The sequence below is a fragment of the Pseudorca crassidens genome, chromosome 5 (assembly GCF_039906515.1).
Source record: "Pseudorca crassidens isolate mPseCra1 chromosome 5, mPseCra1.hap1, whole genome shotgun sequence".
NCBI lineage: Eukaryota > Metazoa > Chordata > Mammalia > Artiodactyla > Delphinidae > Pseudorca > Pseudorca crassidens.
In genome coordinates, this window is record NC_090300.1 from 65841277 (window position 1) to 65862022 (window position 20746).

At 39.8% G+C, this 20746-nt stretch overlaps 1 protein-coding gene across 7 annotated transcripts in view; it reads right to left on the reverse strand.

The window, feature by feature from the left end:
- MCF2L2 (MCF.2 cell line derived transforming sequence-like 2) overlaps positions 1 to 20746 on the reverse strand; it is a 237329-nt gene that overhangs the window by 165033 nt on the left and 51550 nt on the right. For 6 of the 7 annotated variants that reach the window (XR_010943598.1, XR_010943599.1, XM_067738173.1 and 3 more), the window contains 2 exons: positions 11629 to 11719; positions 8509 to 8628 (listed from right to left, as the gene is read on the reverse strand). Coding sequence is in view for 5 of the 7 variants with exons in the window: in XM_067738173.1 (XP_067594274.1) it covers positions 8509 to 8628; positions 11629 to 11719 (211 nt within the window). In the remaining 2 variants the exon portion in view is untranslated. The remainder of the gene's footprint in view (positions 1 to 8508; positions 8629 to 11628; positions 11720 to 20746) is intronic. The other variant, XM_067738176.1, reaches the window with a different exon arrangement.

Sequence of the window (20746 nt, forward strand, 5' to 3'; positions counted from 1 at the left end):
TTGTTGCATGTTCAGTACTTCACTCCTCCTTTATTGCTTAATATTATTCCTTTACATAAATATGCCACAATTTCTTTATCTATTCATCTGTTATTGCAAATGTGCTTTCATTTCTCTTGGGTGGGTCATGGGGCAGGTATATGTTTAACTTTGTAAAAAATTGCCAACTGTTTCCACCATGGTTGTACCACACTGTACCACTTTTGATGGTTGCATAATATTTAACTGACTGGGTAGACCATAATTTATTTAACCAGCTCCCTGTTGTTGGGCATTACTTTTTTCCCAATCATTTACTATTACAGACAATTTGGTAATGAATATAATTATATATGCAGCTTTGTGTATGTGCGTGAGGTAGCTGCAGAATAACTCTTATAGGTAGGTCAGAGAGTATGTACATTTCAATTTTTGATAAACACCGTCAATCAGTCTTTCATATTGGTCACTACCAACTTCATTCCTAACAACAAAGTATGCAAATGCTTGTTTGCCTCATATCTCTGCCAAAGTTAGAGGTAAAAAAATTTTTTTAACATCTTTATTGGAGTATAATTGCTTTACAATAGTGTGTTAGTTTCTGCTTTATAACAAAGTGAATCAGTTATACATATACATATATCCCCATAGCTCTTCCCTCTTGCATCTCCCTCCCGGCCACCCTCCCTATCCCACCCCTCTACGTTGTCACAAAGCACCGAGCTGATCTCCCTGTGCTATGCGGCTGCTTCCCACTAGCTATTTTACGTTTGGTAGTATATATATGTCCATGCCACTCTCTCACTTTGTCCCAGCTTACCCTTCCTCCTCCCCATATCCTCAAGTCCACTCTCTAGTAGGTTTGTGTCTTTATTCCTGTCTTGCCCCTAGGTTCCTCATAACCTTTTTTTTTTAGATTCCATATACATGTGTTAGCATACTGTATTTGTTTTTCTCTTTCTGACTTACATCACTCTGTAGGACAGACTCTAGGTCCATCCACCTCATGACAAATAACTCAATTTCATTTCTTTTAATGGCTGAGTAATATTTCATTGTATATATGTGCCACATCTTCTTTATCCATTCATCTGTCGATGGACACTTAGATTGCTTCCATGTCCTGGCTATTGTAAATAAAGCTGCAATGAACATTGTGGTACATGACTCTTTTTGAACTACGGTTTTCTCAGGGTATGCCCAGTAGTGGGATTCCTGGGTTGTATGGTAGTTCTATTTTTAGATTTTAAGGAATCTCCATACTATTCTCCATAGTGGCTGCATCAATTTACATTCCCACCAACAGAGCAAGAGGGTTCCCTTTTCTCCACACCCTCTCCAGCATTTATTCTTTGTATATTTTTTTGATGATGGCCATTCTGACCGGTGTGAGATGATATCTCATTGTAGTTTTGATTTGCATTTCTCTAATGATTAATGATGTTGAGCATTCTTTCATGTGTTTCTTGGCAGTCTGTATATCTTCTTTGGAGAAATGTCTGTTTAGGTCTTCTGCCCACTTTTGGATTGGGTTGCTTGTTTTTCTGCTATTGAGCTGCATGAGCTGCTTGTAAATTTTGGAGATTAATCCTTTGTCAGTTGCTTCATCTGCAAATATTTTCTCCCATTCTGAGGGTTGTCTTTTCGTCCTGTTTATGGTTTCCTTTGCTGTGCAAAAGCTTTGAAGTTTCATGAGGTCCCATTTGTTTATTTTTGTTTTTATTTCCATTTCTCTAAGAGGTGGGTCAAAAAAGATCTTGCTGTGATTTATGTCATGGAGTGTTCTGCCTATGTTTTCCTCTAAGAGTTTAATAGTGTCTGGCCTTACATTTAGGTCTTTAATTCATTTTGAGTTTATTTTTGATTATGGTGTTAGGGAGTGTTCTAATTTCATTCTATTACATGTAGGTGTCCAGTTTTCCCAGCACCACTTATTGAAGAGGCTGTCCTTTCTCCACTGTGTATTCTTGCCTCCTTTATCAAAGATAAGGTGACCATATGTGCGTGGGTTTATCTCTGGGCTTTCTATCCTGTTCCATTGATCTATCTTTCTGTTTTTGTGCCAGTACCATACTGTCTTGATTACTGTAGCTTTGTAGTACAGTCTGAAGTCAGGGAGCCTGATTCCTCCAGCTCCGTTTTTCGTTCTCAAGATTGCTTTGGCTATTTGGGGTCTTTTGTGTCTCCATACTAATTTTAAGATTTTTCTGTTCTAGTTCTGTGGAAAATGCCAGTGGTAGTTTGACAGGGATTGCACTGAATCTGTAGATTGCTTGGGGTAGTAGAGTCATTTTCACAATGTTGATTCTTCCAATCCAAGAACATGGTATATCTCTCCATCTATTGTATCATCTTTAATGTCTTTCACCAGTGTCTTATAATTTTCTGCATACAGGTCTTTTGTCTCCTTAGGTAGGTTTATTCCTAGATATTTTATTCTTTTTGTTGCAATGGTAAATGGGAGTGTTTTCTTAATTTCACTTTCAGATTTTCCATCATTAGTGTATAGGAATGCAAGAGATTTCTGTGCATTAATTTTGTATCCTGCTACTTTACCAAATTCATTGATTAGCTCTAGTAGTTTTCTGGTAGCATCTTTAGGATTCTCTATGTAGAGTATCATGTCATCTACAAACAGTGACAGCTTTACTTCTTCTTTTCTGATTTGGATATCTTTTATTTCGTTTTCTTCTCTGATTGCTGTGGCTAAAACTTCCAAAACTATGTTGAATAAGAGTGGTGAGAGTGGGCACCCTTGTCTTGTTCCTGATCTTAGTGGAAATGCTTTCAGTTTTTCACCATTGAGGACGATGTTGGCTGTGGGTTTGTCATATATGGCCTTTATTATGCTGAGGTAAGTTCCCTCTATGACTAGTTTCTGGAGGGTTTTTATCATAAATGGGTGTTGCATTTTGGCAAAAAGCTTTCTCTGCATCTATTGAGATGATCATATGGTTTTTCTCCTTCAGTTTGTTAATATGGTGTATCACATTGATTGATTTGTGTATATTGAAGAATCCTTGCATTCCTGGGATAACCCCCACTTGATCATGGTGTATGATCCTTTTAATGTGCTGTTGGATTCTGTTTGCCAGTATGTTGTTAAGGATTTTTGCATCTATGTTCATCAGTGATATTGGCCTGTAGTTTTCTTTCTTTGTGACATTTTTCTCTGGTTTTGGTATCAGGGTGATGGTGGCCTCACAGAATGAGTTTGGGAGTGTTCCTCCCTCTGCTATATTTTGGAAGAGCTTGACAAGGATAGGTGTTAGCTTTTGTCTAAATGTTTGATAGAATTCACCTGTGAAGCCACCTGGTCCTGGGCTTTTGTTTGTTGGAAGATTTTTAATCACATTTTCAATTTCAGTGCTTGTGATTGGTCTGTTCATATTTTCTACTTCTTCCTGGTTCAGTCTTGGAAGAATTTCTAAGAATTTGTTCATTTCTTCCAGGTTGTCCATTTTATTGGCATAGAGTTGCTTGTAGTAATCTCTCATGATTCTTTGTATTTCTGCAGGGTCAGTTGTTACTTCTTCTTTTTCATTTCTAATTCTATTGATTTGAGTCTTCTCCCTTTTTTTCTTGATGAGTCTGGCTAATGGTTTATCAATTTTGTTTATCTTCTCAAAGAACCAGCTTTTAGTTTTATTGATCTTTGCTATAGTTTTCTTCATTTCTTTTTCATTTATTTCTGATCTGATCTTTATGATTTCTTTCCTTCTGCTAACTTTGGGTTTTTTTTGTTTTTCTTTCTCTAATTGCTTTAGGTGTAAGGTGAGGTTGTTTATTTGAGATGTTTCTTGTTTCTTAAGGTAGGATTGTATTGCTATAAACTTCCTTCTTAGAACTGCTTTTGCTGCATCCCATAGTTTTTGGATCGTCGTGTTTTCATTGTCATTTGTCTCTAGGTATTTTTTGATTTCCTCTTTGATTTCTTCAGTGATCTCTTGGTTAATAAGTAGTGTATTGTTTAGCCTCCATGTGTTTGTATTTTTTACAGATTTTTTCCTGTAATTGATATCTAGACTCATAGCATTGTGGTCGGAAAAGATACTTGATATGATTTCAATTTTCTTAAATTTACCAAGGCTTGATTTGTGACCCAAGATATGATCTATCCTGGAGAATGTTCCATGCGCACTTGAGAAGAAAGTGTATTCTGTTGTTTTTGGGTGGAATGTCCTATAAATATCAATTAAGTCCATCTTGTTTAATGTATCATTTAAAGCTTGTGTTTCCTTATTTATTTTCATTTTGGATGATCTGTCCATTGGTGAAAGTTGGGTGTTAAAGGCCCCTACTACGATTGTGTTACTGTCGATTTCCCCTTTTATGGCTGTTAGTACTTGACTTATGTATTGAGGTGCTCCTATGTTGGGTGCGTAAATATTTACAATTGTTATATCTTCTTCTTGGATTGATCCCTTAATCATTATGTAGTGTCCTTCTTTGTCCCTTGTAATAGTCTTTGTTTTAAAGTCTATTTTGTCTGATATTAGAATTGCTATGCCAGCTTTCTTTTGATTTCCATTTGCCGGAAAAAGAACATCTTTTTCTGTCCCCTCACTTTCAGTCTGTATGTGTCCCTAGGTCTGAAGTGGGTCTCTTGTAGGCAGCATATATATGGGTCTTGTTTTTGTATCCATTCAGCCAGTCTATGTCTTTTGGTGGGAGCATTTAATCTATTTACATTTAAGGTAATTATCGATATGTATGTCCTATTACCATTTTCTTAATTGTTTTGGGTTTGTCTTTGTAGTTCTTTTCCTTCTCTTGTGTTTCCTGCCTAAAGAAGTTCCTTTAGCATTTGTTGTAAAGCTGGTTTGGTGGTGCTGAATTGTCTTAGCTTTTGCTTGTCTGTAAAGATTTTAATTTCTCTGTTAAATCTGAATGAGATCCTTGCTGGGTAGACTAATCTTGGTTGTAGGTTCTTCCCCTTCATCAGTTTAAATATGTCCTGCCACTTGCTTCTGGCTTGCAGAATTGCTGCTGAAAGATCAGCTGTTAACCTTATGGGGATTCCCTTGTATGTAATTTGTTGTTTTTCCCTTGCTGCTTTTAATATTTTTTCTTTGTATTTAATTTTTGATAGTTTGATTGATATGTGTCTTGGCGTGTTTCTCCTTGGATTTATCCTATACGGGACTCTGTGTGCTTCCTGGAGTTGATTAACTATTTCCTTTCCCATATTAGGGAAGTTTTCAACTGTAATCTCTTCAAGTATTTTCTCAGTCCCTTTCGTTTTCTCTTCGTCTTCTGGGACCCCTATAATTCGAATGTTGGTGCATTTAATGTTGTCCCAGAGGTCTTTGAGACTGTCCTCACTTTTCTTCATTTTTTTTTTCTTTATTCTGCTCTGCAGTAGTTTAATAATTTCCACTATTTTATCTTCCAGGTCACTTATCCGCTTTTCTGCCTCAGTTATTCTGCTAGTGATCCCTTCTAGAGAATTTTTTTTTTTTTTTTTTTTTTGCCGTACGCGGGCCTCTCACTGTTGTGGGCTCTCCCGCTGCAGAGCGCAGGCTCTGGACGCGCAGGCTCAGCGGCCATGGCTCACAGGCCCAGCCGCTCGGCGGCATGTGGGATCTTTCCAGACCGGGGCACGAACCCGCTTCCCCTGCATCGGCAGGCAGACTCTCAACCACTGCACCACGAGGGAAGCCCCTTCTAGAGAATTTTTAATTTCATTTATTGTGTTTTTCATCACTGTTTGTTTGCTCTTTAGTTCTTCTAGGTCCTTGTTAAACATTTCTTGTATTTTCTCCATTCTATTTCCAAGATTTTGGATCATCTTTACTATCATTATTGTGAATTCTTTTTCAGGTAGACTGCCTATTTCCTCTTCATTTGTTAGGCCTGGTGGGTTTTTATCTTGCTCCTTCATCTGCTGTGTGTTTCTCTGTCTTCTCATTTTACTTAACTTACTGTGTTTGGGGTCTCCTTTTCACAGGCTGCATGTTCGTAGTTCCCATTGTTTTTGCTTTCTGCCCCCAGTGGCTAAGGTTGGTTCCATGAGTTGTGTAGGCTTCCTGGTGGAGGGGACTAGTGCCTGTGTTCTGGTGGATGAGGCTGGATCTTGTCTTTCTGGTGGGCAGGTGCACGTCTGGTGGTGTGTTTTGGGGTGTCTGTGGCCTTATTATGATTTTAGGCAGCCTCTCTGCTAATGGGTAGGGTTGTGTTCCTGTCTTGCTAGTTGTTTGGCATAGGGTGTTCTGCACTGGAGCTTGCTGGTCGTTGAGTGGAACTGGATCTTGGTGTTGAGATGGAGATCTCTGGGAGATTTTCACCATTTGATATTATGTGGAGCTGGGAGGTCTCTTGTGGACCAGTGTCCTGAGAACTTGGCTCTCCCACCTCAGCTGCACGGCCCTGACACCTGGCTGGAGCACCAAGAGCTTGTCGTCCACACGGCTCAGAATAAAAGGGAGGAAAAAAAAAAAAGAAAGAAAGAAAGAAGAAGAGAAAATAAAATAAAATAAAGTTATTAAAATAAAAAATAATTATTAAAAAAATTTTTTTAAGTAATAAAAAAAAGAAAGAAAGAAGAGAGCAACCAAACCAAACAAACCCCCCCCAATGATAACAAGCGCTAAAAACTATACTAAAAAAAAAAGAAAAACGGACAGACATAACGCTAGGACAAATGGTTAAAGCAAAGCTATACAGACAAAATCACACACAGAACCATACACATACACACTCACAAAAAAAGAAAAAGGGAAAAAAATATATATATATTGTTGTTCCCAAAGTCCACTTCCTCAATTTTGGGATGAATCGTTGTCTATTCATGTATTCCACAGATGCAGGGTACATCAAGTTGAATGTGGATATTTAATCCGCTGCTCCTGAGGCTGCTGGTAGAGATTTCCCGTTCTCTTCTTTGTTGGCACAGCTCCTGGGGTTCAGCTTTGGATTTGGCCCCAACTCTGCATGTAGGTCACCTGAGGGCGTCTGTTCTTCGCTCAGACAGGACGGGGTTAAAGGAGCCGCTGACTCGGGGGCTCTGGCTCACTCAGGCCGGGTGGAAGGAAAGCACGGAGTTCGGGGCGAGCCTGCAGCAGCAGAGGCCAGTGTGACATTGCAACAGCCTGAGGCACACCATGTATTCTCCCGGGGAAGTTGTCCCTGGATCATGGGACCCTGGCAGTGGCGGGCTGCACAGGCTCCTGGGAGGGGAGGTGTGAATAGTGACCTGTGCTTGCACACAGCCTTCTTGGTGGCCACAGCAGCAGCCTAAATGTCTCATGCCCGTCTCTGGGGTCTGTGCTGACAGCTGCAGCTTGTGCCTGTCTCTGGAGCTCCTTTAAGCGCGCTCTTAATCCCCTCTCCTCGTACACCAGGAAACAAAGAGGGAAGAAAAAGTCTCTTGCCTCTTCAGCAGCTCCAGATTTTCCTGGACTCCCTCCTGGCTAGCTGTGGCGCACTTGCCCCCTTCAAGCTGTGTTCATGCTGCCAGTCCTCTCCCTGCGATCCGACCGAAGCCCGAGCCTCAGCTCCCAGCCCCCGCCTGTCCCGGCAGGTGAGCAGACAAGCCTCTTGGGCTGGTGAGTGCTGGTCGGCACCGATCCTCTGTGCGGGAATCTCTCTGCTTTGCCCTCCGCACCCCTGTTGCTGCACTCTCCTCTGTGGCTCGGAAGCTTCCCCCCTCTGCCACCCACAGTCTCCGCCTGCAAAGGGGCTTCCTAGTGTGTGGAAACCTTTCCTCCTTCACAGATCCCTCCCACTGGTGCAGGTCCCGTCCCTATTCTTTTGCCTCTGTTTTTTCTTTTTTCTTTTGCCCTACCCAGGTATGTGGGGAGTTTCTTGCCTTTTGGGAGGTCCAACGTCTTCTGCCAGCATTCAGTAGGTGTTCTGTAGGAGTTGTTCCACATGTAGATGTATTTCTGATGTATTTGTGGGGAGGAAGGTGATCTCCATATCTTACTCTTCCACCATCTTGAAGCTCCTCCAGAGGTAAAATTTTTAATCTTGTCATTTTAATTTGTTTTCCTTTTATATGTATCACAACGTTGGTTTTAATTTTTACTCACAGTTGCCTATATTTGTCACCCCCATATTTTAGATCCTGATTTTTCTTTACTCATACTATTAGTTTCTCTTCCTTTTTCAATCTCTTTCTACAGTCTTGGACATCACCTTTTATATAACATCACTGGATTTATATAATTCCAGTACTCCTTTACCCAAGTCACTCCCCAACTCAAAAACCTTCACTGGATCCCCATTGCCTACTGAATTAAATCCAGAACCTTTATCCTTACACTTAAGACATATTCCATGTTTCTTACCTTTTCTTCTAAAATATGATCCTATATGTACTTCCAACAAGAATGGGGCTTCCCCATGGACCTCACATAAAGAGTGTACTTCTTGCTTCCATGTCCTTACACATGCCGTTCCCTCTGCCCAGAATGCCCTCCTCTCCCTCTCTGCCTGAGGAATCCTACCTTCCTTGGAAACAAGCTCACATGCCATCTTCTGCGTATGCCCTAAACAAATGCAGACAAGAAGAAAGGTCATGCTTACCGGCACTTTCATTTTAAATTCATCTCGATAGTACTTAATGCCAATGTCAGTGAATGTCCTCTGGATAAAGCAGGATGGACGAAGAATGAATATGAGCTGCAAGTTTCCTGGAAATGCTACCTGGAAGGATCATAAAAAGTGTCAGGGCAAATGTCACATCCATTGGTCTCCTCTTGCCCAAGATTACAGATGACAAAGTTAAAGTGGACACCATGGATACCAAGAATTAGAATATATTTCACAGGATTTCACAGCTGAAAGAGCTCTTACTGGTCACATAATCTAAACCCCTCCTTAAAAGCAAAACCAAACCAAACAAACAAAAAGATTTTCTGATTAAAAAAACAATTTATACACTTTATAGAAAAATTGAGAAATTAATAAAAGTATACATTAGAATAAGAAAACCACCCATGATTTCATAACCATTCTTAATATTTCAATTTAATTATTTCTAGGCTATTTTCTCTGCTTAAATATCTAGCGTAGTTAAACTCAACCTGTAGAAATATTTTGCAACCTGCCTTTTAATTTAATATTATACCATGAGCTTTTATTCCTGTTATTAAAAATTCTTTGGAAATATTTTTATGGGTGTACTATTTAACCAATCCCTTATTACTAGTGATTTAGGCTCCTCCATATTTTTACTATTATAAATAACACTAAAATGAAATCTTTATCCACATTTTAGAGCATAGCTTCCTAGAAAAATTGCTGAGTCAAAGATTTAGTATTTTAAGGGTTCTTAATGCATCTTATTGCTAAGTTGCTTTCAGGAAGCACTGTTCTCATCTTGAGGTAAGATTCTGAGAAATGAGATAACAAATTCATGTAATAACTTAGTGTCAAAATTGGGAATCCAAGTCTCCCATCGCTCATGGCTTTCCATTCTTCCAGTGGTTCTCAAGAACAACCTGCTGAAGTGCTTGTTAAAATATAGTCTGGTCTTGGGACTTCCCTGCTGGCACAGTGGTTAAGAATCCACCTGCCAATGCAGGGGACACGGGTTTGAGCCCTGGTCCAGGAAGATCCCACATGTTGCGGAGCAACTAAGCCCATGAGCTACAACTACTGAGCCTGCGCTCTAGAGTCCACGAGCCACAACTACTGAAGCCTGCATGCCTAGAGCCCGTGCTCTGCAACAAGAGAAGACACCACAATGAGAAGCCCGCGCACCACAACAAAGAGTAGCTCCCGCTCGCCACAACTAGAAAAAGCCCATGCGTAGCAACAAAGACCCAATGCAGCCAAAAATAAATAAATAAATAAACTTATTTTAAAAATCATAATAATCTGGTCTTTACCCTGAAATATTCTGATTCATTAGAACTGGGATAAAGTCCAGATATCTGTATTTTTAACAAGCACCTGAAGAGATTCTGACTGGTAGTCAGGTTTTCAGATCCCCGCATTATAGGATTTTTCACACATAAAGGTGATCAATGTAATTCTTGGACACATTAGTCTCAAGTATTAGATGAGTCAAGTATTGTCCATGAATCCTGGGAAACCACAACCCTCTGGAGGCCAGAACTCTGGAATGGTCATGGGCACTGTCTAAATCCTCGGGGCATCAACCGTCGTTGTAGTTATCCCTCAAATAAATATGGTAGGGAATTCCCTCGTGGTGCAGTGGTTAAGAATCTGCCTGCCATTGCAGGGGACATGGGTTTGAGCCCTGCTCCAGGAAGATCCCACATGCCACAGAGCAACTAAGCCCATGGACCACAACTACTGAGCCCGTGTGCCACAACTACTGAAGCCCATGCGCCTAGAGCCCGTGCTCCGCGACAGGAGAAGCCACCACAATGAGAAGCCTGCGCACCACAATGAAGAGTAGCCCCCGCTCACTGCAACTAGAGAAAGCCCGCACGCAGCTAGGAAGACCCAGCACAGCCAAAAATAAATAAAGTAATTAAATAAATTAAAAAATTTAAAAACTAAACCAAAGGGACAAAACAATCCATGCACAAAGAGAAGGGAGTCTTCCATTCCCTCATCTTTGAAATTCAAGTTCCTAAACAGAAGATCCTTGCATTTTTTTATGTCTGGACAGGACAAATGAGCTGAGACACTATTTGTGTATCTGGATGAGGCTCCAAAGTGATCTGAGAGAGACTCTGTATGTGTCCATGTCCCTATGTGTGACTGCTTCTGTAAGTAGGCATAACTGAGGCTTCAAACATCCCTCTTCCATTCCAGCCTCTACATTACCATCCTACCATATCCCATCATCTTCAGCCAGTCCCAACTGCCCCAGGGAGGCATGCTTTGGTGGAAATGTTGGTGTGGCTGGCCCTGAGGTGTCTTTGCCTGCTCATGTGGCTGAGTTCCCTGGTCTGAGGTCCCTACAGCTAAAGGATGCATGTACTTGCCAGAAGGCAACAAATAGGGGTAAAAATCAGACTAATAAGATGGAAAAGGAAGCCTATCCAAGGTTCTGCAATTTAATGCCAAAAGCAAGCACCTATTGTATCACTTTTTTTGGCTTTGCCAGTGTCTTTCTAATTTGTGAAAAAATAATTTGAAAACTAAAATGAAGACTGCCTTAAATTAGGTGATCCCCAAAGCAAACCCTAAGATAAGAATTTGGGTCTAAAGAGTTTACTGAGGAGGTGATCCCGGGAAAAAGAGTTAGGGAGTATGGGGGCGCTGGTGAGACAGTGATGGCTAGAGAGCCCGTGTTATCAGTGAGGGGGGACTGCTGCGGGCAGAAAAGGCCAGGACCTTCCAAAATTCTGTACGGAACGTACCTCAGAACTGTCCCACTGAGGGGTGCAGAAGCTGGGGTATTTATCCACCAACGCCCGTAACTCAGTAGCTGCAGGTCACTGCTGGAGCGTTAACTTCCCAGCACTCCCTACCCACTCCTCTCCAGTGACCAGAGAGGTCAATAAGGTAAACAGACTCAGGAAGCCTTTGACATGCTCAGGAATCATCTGTAAGTGACCTTCAGGTGGCAGAGCGGATATGGACATGACACAACAGCCTCTGCTACAAAGAGCTTCCCAAAATTTGGCATAAAATGACTTCCACTTCCCCATGACTTTGATGTGAAATAGTTGAATAGACAATTTAAATGACCTTTATAATAAGAGCACAAAAATAAATATTTACAGCTATTCGTGTCAAGGATGCTTTTACGGAGCTCCACTTGTCCCTTCGTCTGTCGATAACAATGACGAATCCGATGCTGGCAGCCTCCACACTGCAAAAAAGGGTGTGGTCAGTATCAGACACAGTGAAACACATGGGTTCTGTGGGGCTCCTTCAGCAGAACAATTCCACTGTCTCCGTGTCACTCCAGGCTCGCTGTGTAAACACCCTGCACGGCAGTAGGGGATAACCGGGTCTGACTTCCCTGATAAAGGAACCAGCTTCCTCTCCTCATCTGAGCCTGGCAGCCTTCACAAAACAGAAATATTTCATGTCTCAAACCCTCTCAAGGGCTCTGTTTCTCGCTGGCAAACGTATGAAACACCCAACGACCACAAGGACTCACGTCAGTCGGGCACCACATGTCGCAGTGTAGGCAGAGGACCTCGAGGTTGAGCTCTGCCATCTTTCCACTTCCAAGACTGACATTCAAGGAACTATCAACATCCTTCCCTAGGAGTCAGTCCCAGAGGGGTTCAGAAACAACACACGTCAATGGGGAAAACAACTCCCTTCCAGTGCCTGGTCACAAATGGCCAGAAAACCATAGGCACAAGAAGATATCAACTTCATGAAAAACAAAAAAATAGCTGTTTGGTCCCCTCTGAAGTCCCCACAAAATTCTCACAAATTTTTTTAAAACTCAAGCCCTAAAAGGGAAAACATTTTTCTTCTCCCTCTTTGGGAGAAACTATGGGAAGAAAGAGCAAGGGCTTTGGAATCTGGTTCATATCCTACTGCTGCCTCTTACTAGCACTGAGACTTGGGGTCATCACCTAACCTCTTGAACGCTGCTCCCTAATCTGTAAGATGAGACCAATACTACCAATAAGGAAGTGGTTAAGAGCACTAATTCTGAAGCCAGCCTGCCTAGGTTTGAAACATGAATTTTTATATAAATATGAACTTATATATTGTGTACTTGTGGGTAAGGAAAGTTACTTAACCTCTATAGTTTCTCAGACTCCTCATTTGTAAAGTAGGAACAATAATAGTACCTGTCGAGTTGATGTGAGTAGTGTAGAGTTGATGTGAGGATTAAATGAGTATGTATAGATGTATAAGATGCTCAGAATAATGCCTGACACGTGACAACACTGTATAAGTACTACTATTATGATGATTTCTTATGTGCTTGTCATGAAGATTAAAAAATATCAAGGTCACAAAAAGTAGCTGGCCTGTAGTAAACCTTCAGTAACTCTCTAATTTGGGTAAAAGGTGAGCTTTACCCTAAAAAGTATATGTATGCAAATAAGGCAGAAGATCTAAGCAAATTCTGCAAGATAACATAAATAGCTGATCTGAAGTAAGCATTATTGGGCCAACCCATTATCACAGTTCCACATTGACCCAGGTTCTCTCACTGGAAACATTTTCCACTCCAGGCCACAGTGCAAGGAAGGGTGGTCCTACTGGTTGGAAGAGGCAGGGATCAGGGATTAAAGATACAACTGTGGCCGGAATTTGAGGGGCATAGCTGTCAAGAGGGGAAGCCTCAGAGAGGAAACCCCAGAAGTTTTCATGGAAATTCCACTTTAATGCTTAGCCAACTCCTGGGCTCTATGATTTTAGGTGAGACTCCAGGAGTCTGGCAGAGAATAGCAACTGCACATGTCAGAACTGATGAGAAATTATGAAGCTTGCATAGTTCTGGGGAGAGACAACTGGTATTTGGGCCCAGCCAGAAGAGGCAGACTTTGATGAACACCCTGGGCATTCAGGTGAAACTCTATAAAGGCCATACTCTAGGATAAATGAAACACCATAGGAGTTTCCACAGGATTAAGGCTACACTCCAGGAGTAAGGACAAAACAGGAATAAACTTGCCCAAAGCAAAACTAAAACCAGGCCTCAAAAAGATTAAGGTGAGTCACCAGTATTTTAACTGCCAGTGCATATATATGTATAACCGAATTGCTTTGCTGTACACCAGAAACTAACACAACATTGTAAATCAACTATACTTCAATTAAAAGTTTTTTAAAGATGCATTATTTCAACAGAGAACTATAATCCATAATAAAGAATCAAATGAACCTTCTAGAATTACAAAACATCAATGTCTGAAATTAAGAACTCATTCAATTTGCTTAATAGCAGATTGAACACAGCAGAAGACAGGATAAGTGAAATAAGACAGATCAATTAAAAATATTCAAACTGAAACACAGGGGGAAAATGGAAAGAAAAGAATGTAAAGGAGATGTGGGACATGAACAGAAGTCCCAGAAGGAGAGGAGAGAGTGTACGTTATAGAAACAATACTTGAAAAAATAATGAAGAAATTTCCATATCTGATCAACGACATCATCTCACAGATTCAAGCAACTCTTCCAATACCAAGCAGGATAAATGTAAAGAAAAGCTCACCTAGACATATCAGAGCCAAGTAGCTGAAAATTAAAGATAAGAAGAAAATTCTTAAAAGCAACTGGTGAAAAAAGATACATTACCTTCAGAGTAACATTAAAAATAATCACTGATTTTCAAACTATGGAAGCCACAATCCAATGATATATGTTCAGAGTATTTTTTTTGTTTTATTTATTCATTTATTCATTCATTCATTCATTCATTCATTCATTTATGGCTGTGTTGGGTCTTCGTTGCTGCACGCGGGCTTTCTCTAGTTGCAGAGAGCAGGGGCTACTCTTCGTTGCGGTGTGCGGGCTTCTCATCATGGTGGCTTCTCTTGTTGTGGAGCATAGGCTCTAGGCATGCGGGCTTCAGTAGCTGCAGCATGCAGGCTCAGTAGTTGTGGCTCGCAGGCTCTAGAGCAGAGGCTCAGTAGTCGTGGCACACAGGCTTAATTGCTCCATGGCATGTGGGATCTTCCTGGACCAGGGCTTGAACCCATGTCCCCTGCATTGGCAGGTGGATTCTTAACCACTGCGCAACCAGGGAAGTCCCTGTTCAGAGTACTGACCTAAAAAACTATTCATTTAGAATTCTATACTCACTGACAATCTATTTTAAAAAATGAAGGTGGGCTTACCTATTACTCTGGTAATAGGCAAATGAATGTTCCTAAAAGGAAATAATCCCACATGGTAACCTCAATCTCCAAGAAGGAATACAGGGCACTGTATACATTAAGTATGTGGATAAATATTATCAACTATGCTTTTATTTCACTAAAAGACTATTGACTATTCAAAGCAAAAATAATACAGTATTATTAAATATAATATATATGTAAAATGATATGTACTGTAACACTAGAGAAACCATTGCTCTTCTAATAGAAGAGTTAAAATGGAATACTGAAAATATTTGAATGATTCAAGGATGGGCAGGTGCTATAGACTGAATTGTGTCCCCCTCAAATTCATATGTTGAAGCTCTATCAATGTGACTGTAACTGGAGATAGGGCCTGCAAGGAAGTGATAAAGGTTAAATAAGGTCATAAGTGTGGAGTCCTAATTCAACAGGGCTGGTGCCCTTACAAGAAGAGGAAGAGACACCAGAGCTCCCTCTGCCATGTGAGAACACTGTAAGAATACAGCTGTCAGCAGTCAGAAAGAGAGCCTTACCAGAAACGGAATCAGCTGAAACCTTGATCTTTGACTTCTAACCTCCAGAACCATGAGAAAAGAAATTTCTGTTGGTTAAGCCAGCAGTCTATGGTATTTTGTTATGGCAGCCAGAGCAGACTAATATGGCAGGAAAGGAGGAATAAAGGAACAAGTCACAGATGGTACAAATAGCAAGATGGTAAATTTAAACACAACCAATCTCAGTAATCACATTAACTGGAAATGTTCTATATGACTCCATTAAAAAGGCAAATAGTGTCAGGGTGAAAATACTGATTACAAGAGATAGTGATTACACTTTAAACATAAAGACAGATACATTAAAAGAAAGAGGATGGTAAAAGATATGCCATGCAGTCAGTAATCATAAGAAAGCCAGTGTGGCTATATTAATATTAGAAAAAGTAGGGTCAAAGAGAGGGAGTGTTGGCAGAGATAAATGATTCATAAAAATAAAAAAGTCAGGGCTTCCCTGGTGGCTCAGTGGTTGAGAGTCCGCCCGCCGATGCAGGGGACACGAGTTCGTGCCCCCGTCTGGGAGGAAGGATCCCATATGCCGCGGAGCGGCTGGGCCCGTGAGCCATGGCCGCTGAGCCTGCGCATCCAGAGCCTGTGCTCCGCAACGGGAGAGGCCACAACAGTGAGAGGCCCGCGTACCGCAAAAAAAAATAAAAATAAAAAAGTCCATAGATAGCTAGTGGGAAGCTGCGGTATAGCACAGAGAGATCAGCTCTGTGCTTTGTGAAGACTTAGTGGGGTGGGATGGGGAGGGTGGGAGGGAGGCTCATGAGGAAGGGAATATAGGTATACATATAGCTGATTCATTTCGTTGTACAGCAGAAACTAACACAACATTGTAAAGCAATTATAATCCAATAAAGAAATATATAAAAATAAATAAATAGTTTATTAGGAAGATATAACAATCCTAAATGTGTATGTATGAAGTAACATTGATTCAAAATACATTAATAAAAATTTATAGAACTAAAAGAAAAATAGTTAAATCCACAATCAAAGTTAATGATTTTAACACTTCTCTCCTAATAACTGATAGAACAAACAGCCAAAAAATCAGCAAGGATATAGACTTGACTTTGAAGAACTCAGCGTCCATTCTTTTTAGAAGGACACGGGACATCCATCAAATAGTCCATTATCCTAGGCCACGAAGCAAATTTCAACACATTTTAAAGAACTGCAATCATACAGGTTGTATTTCTGATCACCATGGAATTAAATTGGAACTCTATTATTCTGTTTTATTTTTCATTTCCTTCCCCCCTCCCTCCCTCCATCCCTCCCTTCCTTCCTTCCTCCCTTCCTTCCTTCCTTCTTTCCTCTCTCTCTTTCTTTCCAATCCTTTTCTTTTCTTTGGGTTTAACTGCCATTGTATTTTTTTAACTTCTTAAGGTAGAAGATTGTACCACTGATCTTTCCTATCTTCCTATCTTCCATCATAAGTATTTAAAGCTATAATTCTCTCCTAAACACTGCTTTAGCTACATCATGTAAATGTTGATATATTGTTTTCATTATTGTTCAGCTAAAAGTGTTTTCTAATTTCCTTTATGATTTCTTCTTTAGTTTATGGATTATTTAGAGGTGGTTGCTTAGCTTCCAAATATTTTTTTTTTCTAATCAACGATAATAAAATCATAATAGTGGTTTCCTTGGGGGAGGGAAGGGGTAGGAGTGCAGATATTGATAGAAAAGAAGCAGGAGGAAACCTTCACAGAAATATTCTATACCCTCGTCTGGGTGGTTGTTACATGATGCATAGACAGGTAAATATTCATCGAGCTATACAGTTGAGATGTGTATACTTTATGTAAATTATAACTTAGCTTAAAAACCCAAGGAATTAAATAAATTCAAGTTGTGAAAAAGGAAAAGTATTATACAACTTAAAAACAACGATCCATACTTATCAAGTGCACAATAGGTGTCAGGCACTGATCAAAGGGCATACAACAATGACCAAAACAGTTCTGTAGTACAGCAAAAACAAACCAACATCAATAACAACAATAATTTCAGACAACAGCTACTTTAATCTTCAGCTCCTATCATTTATCAGGCATCTTTATTTTTTAATCTTAATCTCATGAAATAGATACTGTTATCTCCATTTTACAGATGAGGAAACAAAGACTGATAGAAATAAAATAACTTGCTTGATATCACACTAGCAAAACTGGATTTCAAACTCAGAGCTCTCTGATAGCAATGCTTACACTCTTAACCCCACCCCATGGCTCCCCTTCAATTTTTTTCTCACAACAGATGTGCCTGTATCTTGTGGCAGTTTTATTTTGTATATTTTGCTGTTACTGGTGTTTTCTATTTCTTTTCTTTTTTCTTTAAAACAAATAATTATTCAATTCAATGTTCTAAGGGAGCATCTAGGGCTCTTCAGCAAGATGGAGCTGGGAGAGGCTCAGCAATATAATATAGTATGTAAACACAGGATGTTCTTTGATCTATGAAATAAACAGCTGCCAGCATAGGTGGCTTCCCCAGCCAAACCAAGGGCAAATGTCCCTCACAACAAGGCTCTTCTCAGTTCCCTGCAGACCAAGGCCCAAGACCAGAGCATCTGGGTTAACAGGGTGCGATCTGCTGGGAAAATACCTGTGTACATAAATGACTGTGTCTCCTGACACAACTGTGTACAGGCCACAGTTGTGTACGGCCATAATTCAGAAAAAAGAGTTAATGAATCATGACAATGATTTTGAATAGAGCCCCTCCCATAAGGAATACATTCTAAAAAACATGCAGTAATATCAACTACTGAGGGGTTTATTTTTCCACCCTATCTGGCTCAACAAAAGGGTCAAAACCTCAACTAAACCAAATGCACAGGAAATGGGGTTTCTAGACAACACATTTCTTTAGGGAACAGTTGGCTGTTTTAATCCCTATTGTTCTTTTGAACACTAAGGTCCTATGATAGATTAGCTGCATGAATACTATTTAATAAAATCCTCACAACCAGGTTGGTGATAATATTTCCACTTTATAAATTAGGAAAATCACCCTCAAAGGTGATTAAAACATAATAATAACTTGTCCAAAGTCACACACTATGTGCGGAGCCAAGATTCAAATCTTCTGACTCCAAGAGCAATGCTCAAGCCACAAAACCCACAGTCTCTTAGTGTGGAAAATCTTTTCACACTATATTCCTTCATTTCCAGTCTTAGTAACTCCTCTGTAACAAATATAATTGAATTTTTGATGAGTCAAAATTTGAATATGACTAAGTATAAATATATGAGTGTAAGAGATTGAGGTAAATGTGTTCTGACCCCAAAATACCAGTTTTGTGGTTGATATGGTACATGTTTTCTTAATTAAGCTCTAATATTAATATATTTTCTATGATTTGCCTTTTTCAGTAAGCTAGGAATAGAAAATATTTAATTAACTGAAATTTTACTGCATTGCCATAAGACTGAGTCAAATGTAGGGCGACCAACCCTCCTGGTTTGTCCAGAATACCCTCCCCAACGTGGGTGGGCATCATCCAACCCACTGAGGGCCTGAATAGAACAAAAATTTGAAGGAAGAGGGGATTCATGCTCTCTCTCGGTCTGAGTGTTGAGCTGGGACATGGATCTTCTGCCCTCAGTGCTTCTGATTCTCAGGCCTTCAGACGAGGACTGAAATCTACAAAATTGGCTCTTTGGCTTTTAGGCCTTCAAACTACACCACTGGCCTTCCTGGGTCTCCAGTCTGCAGAGGGCAGATTGTGAGACTTCTCAGCCTCCATAATTGGATAAGCCAATGCATTATAATAAATCTATACCTACATCTATATCTATATATCAGGGTTCTCTAGAGAAACAGAACCAATAAGGTATATATTGATATATATCAAAAAGAGATTTATTATAAGAATTGGCTCATGCAGTTATGGAGACCGAAAAGTCCCATGATCTGCCATCTGCAAGCTAACGAACCAGAAATGCTAGTGGTGTAACTCAATCCAAGTTCAAGGCCAGAGAATGGAGGAACTGATGATCTAAAGCCTGATCTGAGTCTGAAAGCCCAAAAACCATGAGCACTGATATCCAGGGGCAAGAAAAGATGGATGTCCAAGCTCAAGTAGAGAGAGAATTCACCCTTACTCTGCCTTTTTATTCTATTCAGGCACTCAATGGATTGGATGATACCCACTCACATTGGGGAGGGCAATCTGTTTTACTCAGTTCATGAATTCAAATGTTAATCTCTTCCAGAAATATCTTCGTAGACACATCCAAAAATAATGTTTTACCAGCTAAATGGGCATCCCTTAGCCCAATCAGGTTGACTCATAAAATTAACCATAATATATATATATATATATTTTATTGGTTCTGTTTCTCTGGAGAACTCTGATTAATACATAGGGAGAGTCAAGAAAAGAGGGGATGGAGATAAAATCATTCCCAGTAAAGAAAAGTTCACCCTAAGTGCAAAGATACTGAAAAGAGTCCTCATACCTCAGGGTACTGACTAGAGAAAGACTCAAAGAGGCAGTGTTGGAAAGACAAGCCTTCTGGGAGAGAAAAGGAGATGAAAGGAGAGGTGGTAACTGTGTGGTAAACACAAAAAGAACCAAGAGATAAAATTTAGCATCCTGCAAGACAAAAAAAAAAAAAAAAAATCAAGGATACACACCCTTCCCCTTAACTTCCAAAAAAAGTTTTTTAAGTCCACCAATAAAAGAAACTATATTTAGCTATACTAACAAAAGATGGTGTTCTTGAACTAGGAATCTTATAAACCACCCCAAACCACCAAACCTGTTTAGTAATTGCAAAGATGCAAGCAGTATTCATCTATATAAGTCTACTATAAAGGGGAAAAAAAGAGAATAAGAATCAAAACTTTTTAACTTCAAGAGAATGAGGAGACAAACCACAAATTTTTTTTAAAGAAAATATTTACAAAAGACATATTGGATAAAGAACCATTATCCAAAATACAAGGAACTTTTAAAATTTAACAATAAGAAAACAAACCACCCAATTAAAAACTGGGCAAAAACCCAAAACAGATACCTCACAAAAGAATATATTCAGGTGGAAAATAAGCATATGAAAAGATGTTTAACAACATATGTCATTAGGAAATTGCAAGTTAAAACTACAATGATATTCCACTGTACATCTATTAGAATGACCAAAATCCTAAATACTGACAATAACAAATTTTGGCAAGGATGTGGAGGAACAGGAACTCTCATTTATTGCTGGTGGGTATTCAAAGTGGTACAGTCACTTTGAAATACTATCTGGCAGTTTCTTACAAAACTAAACATACTCATACCATGTAATCCAACAAGTGTACTCCTTGGTATTTACCTAAATAAGTTGAAAACTTATGTCCACACAAAACCTCACATATGGATGTTTACTGCAGCTTTATTCATAATTGTCAAAACTTGGAAGCAACCAAGATTTCTTTCAGTAGGATAAACTGTAGTATATCCAGCAAAACATTATTCAGTAATAAAAAGAAATGAGTTGTCAAGTCATGAAAAGA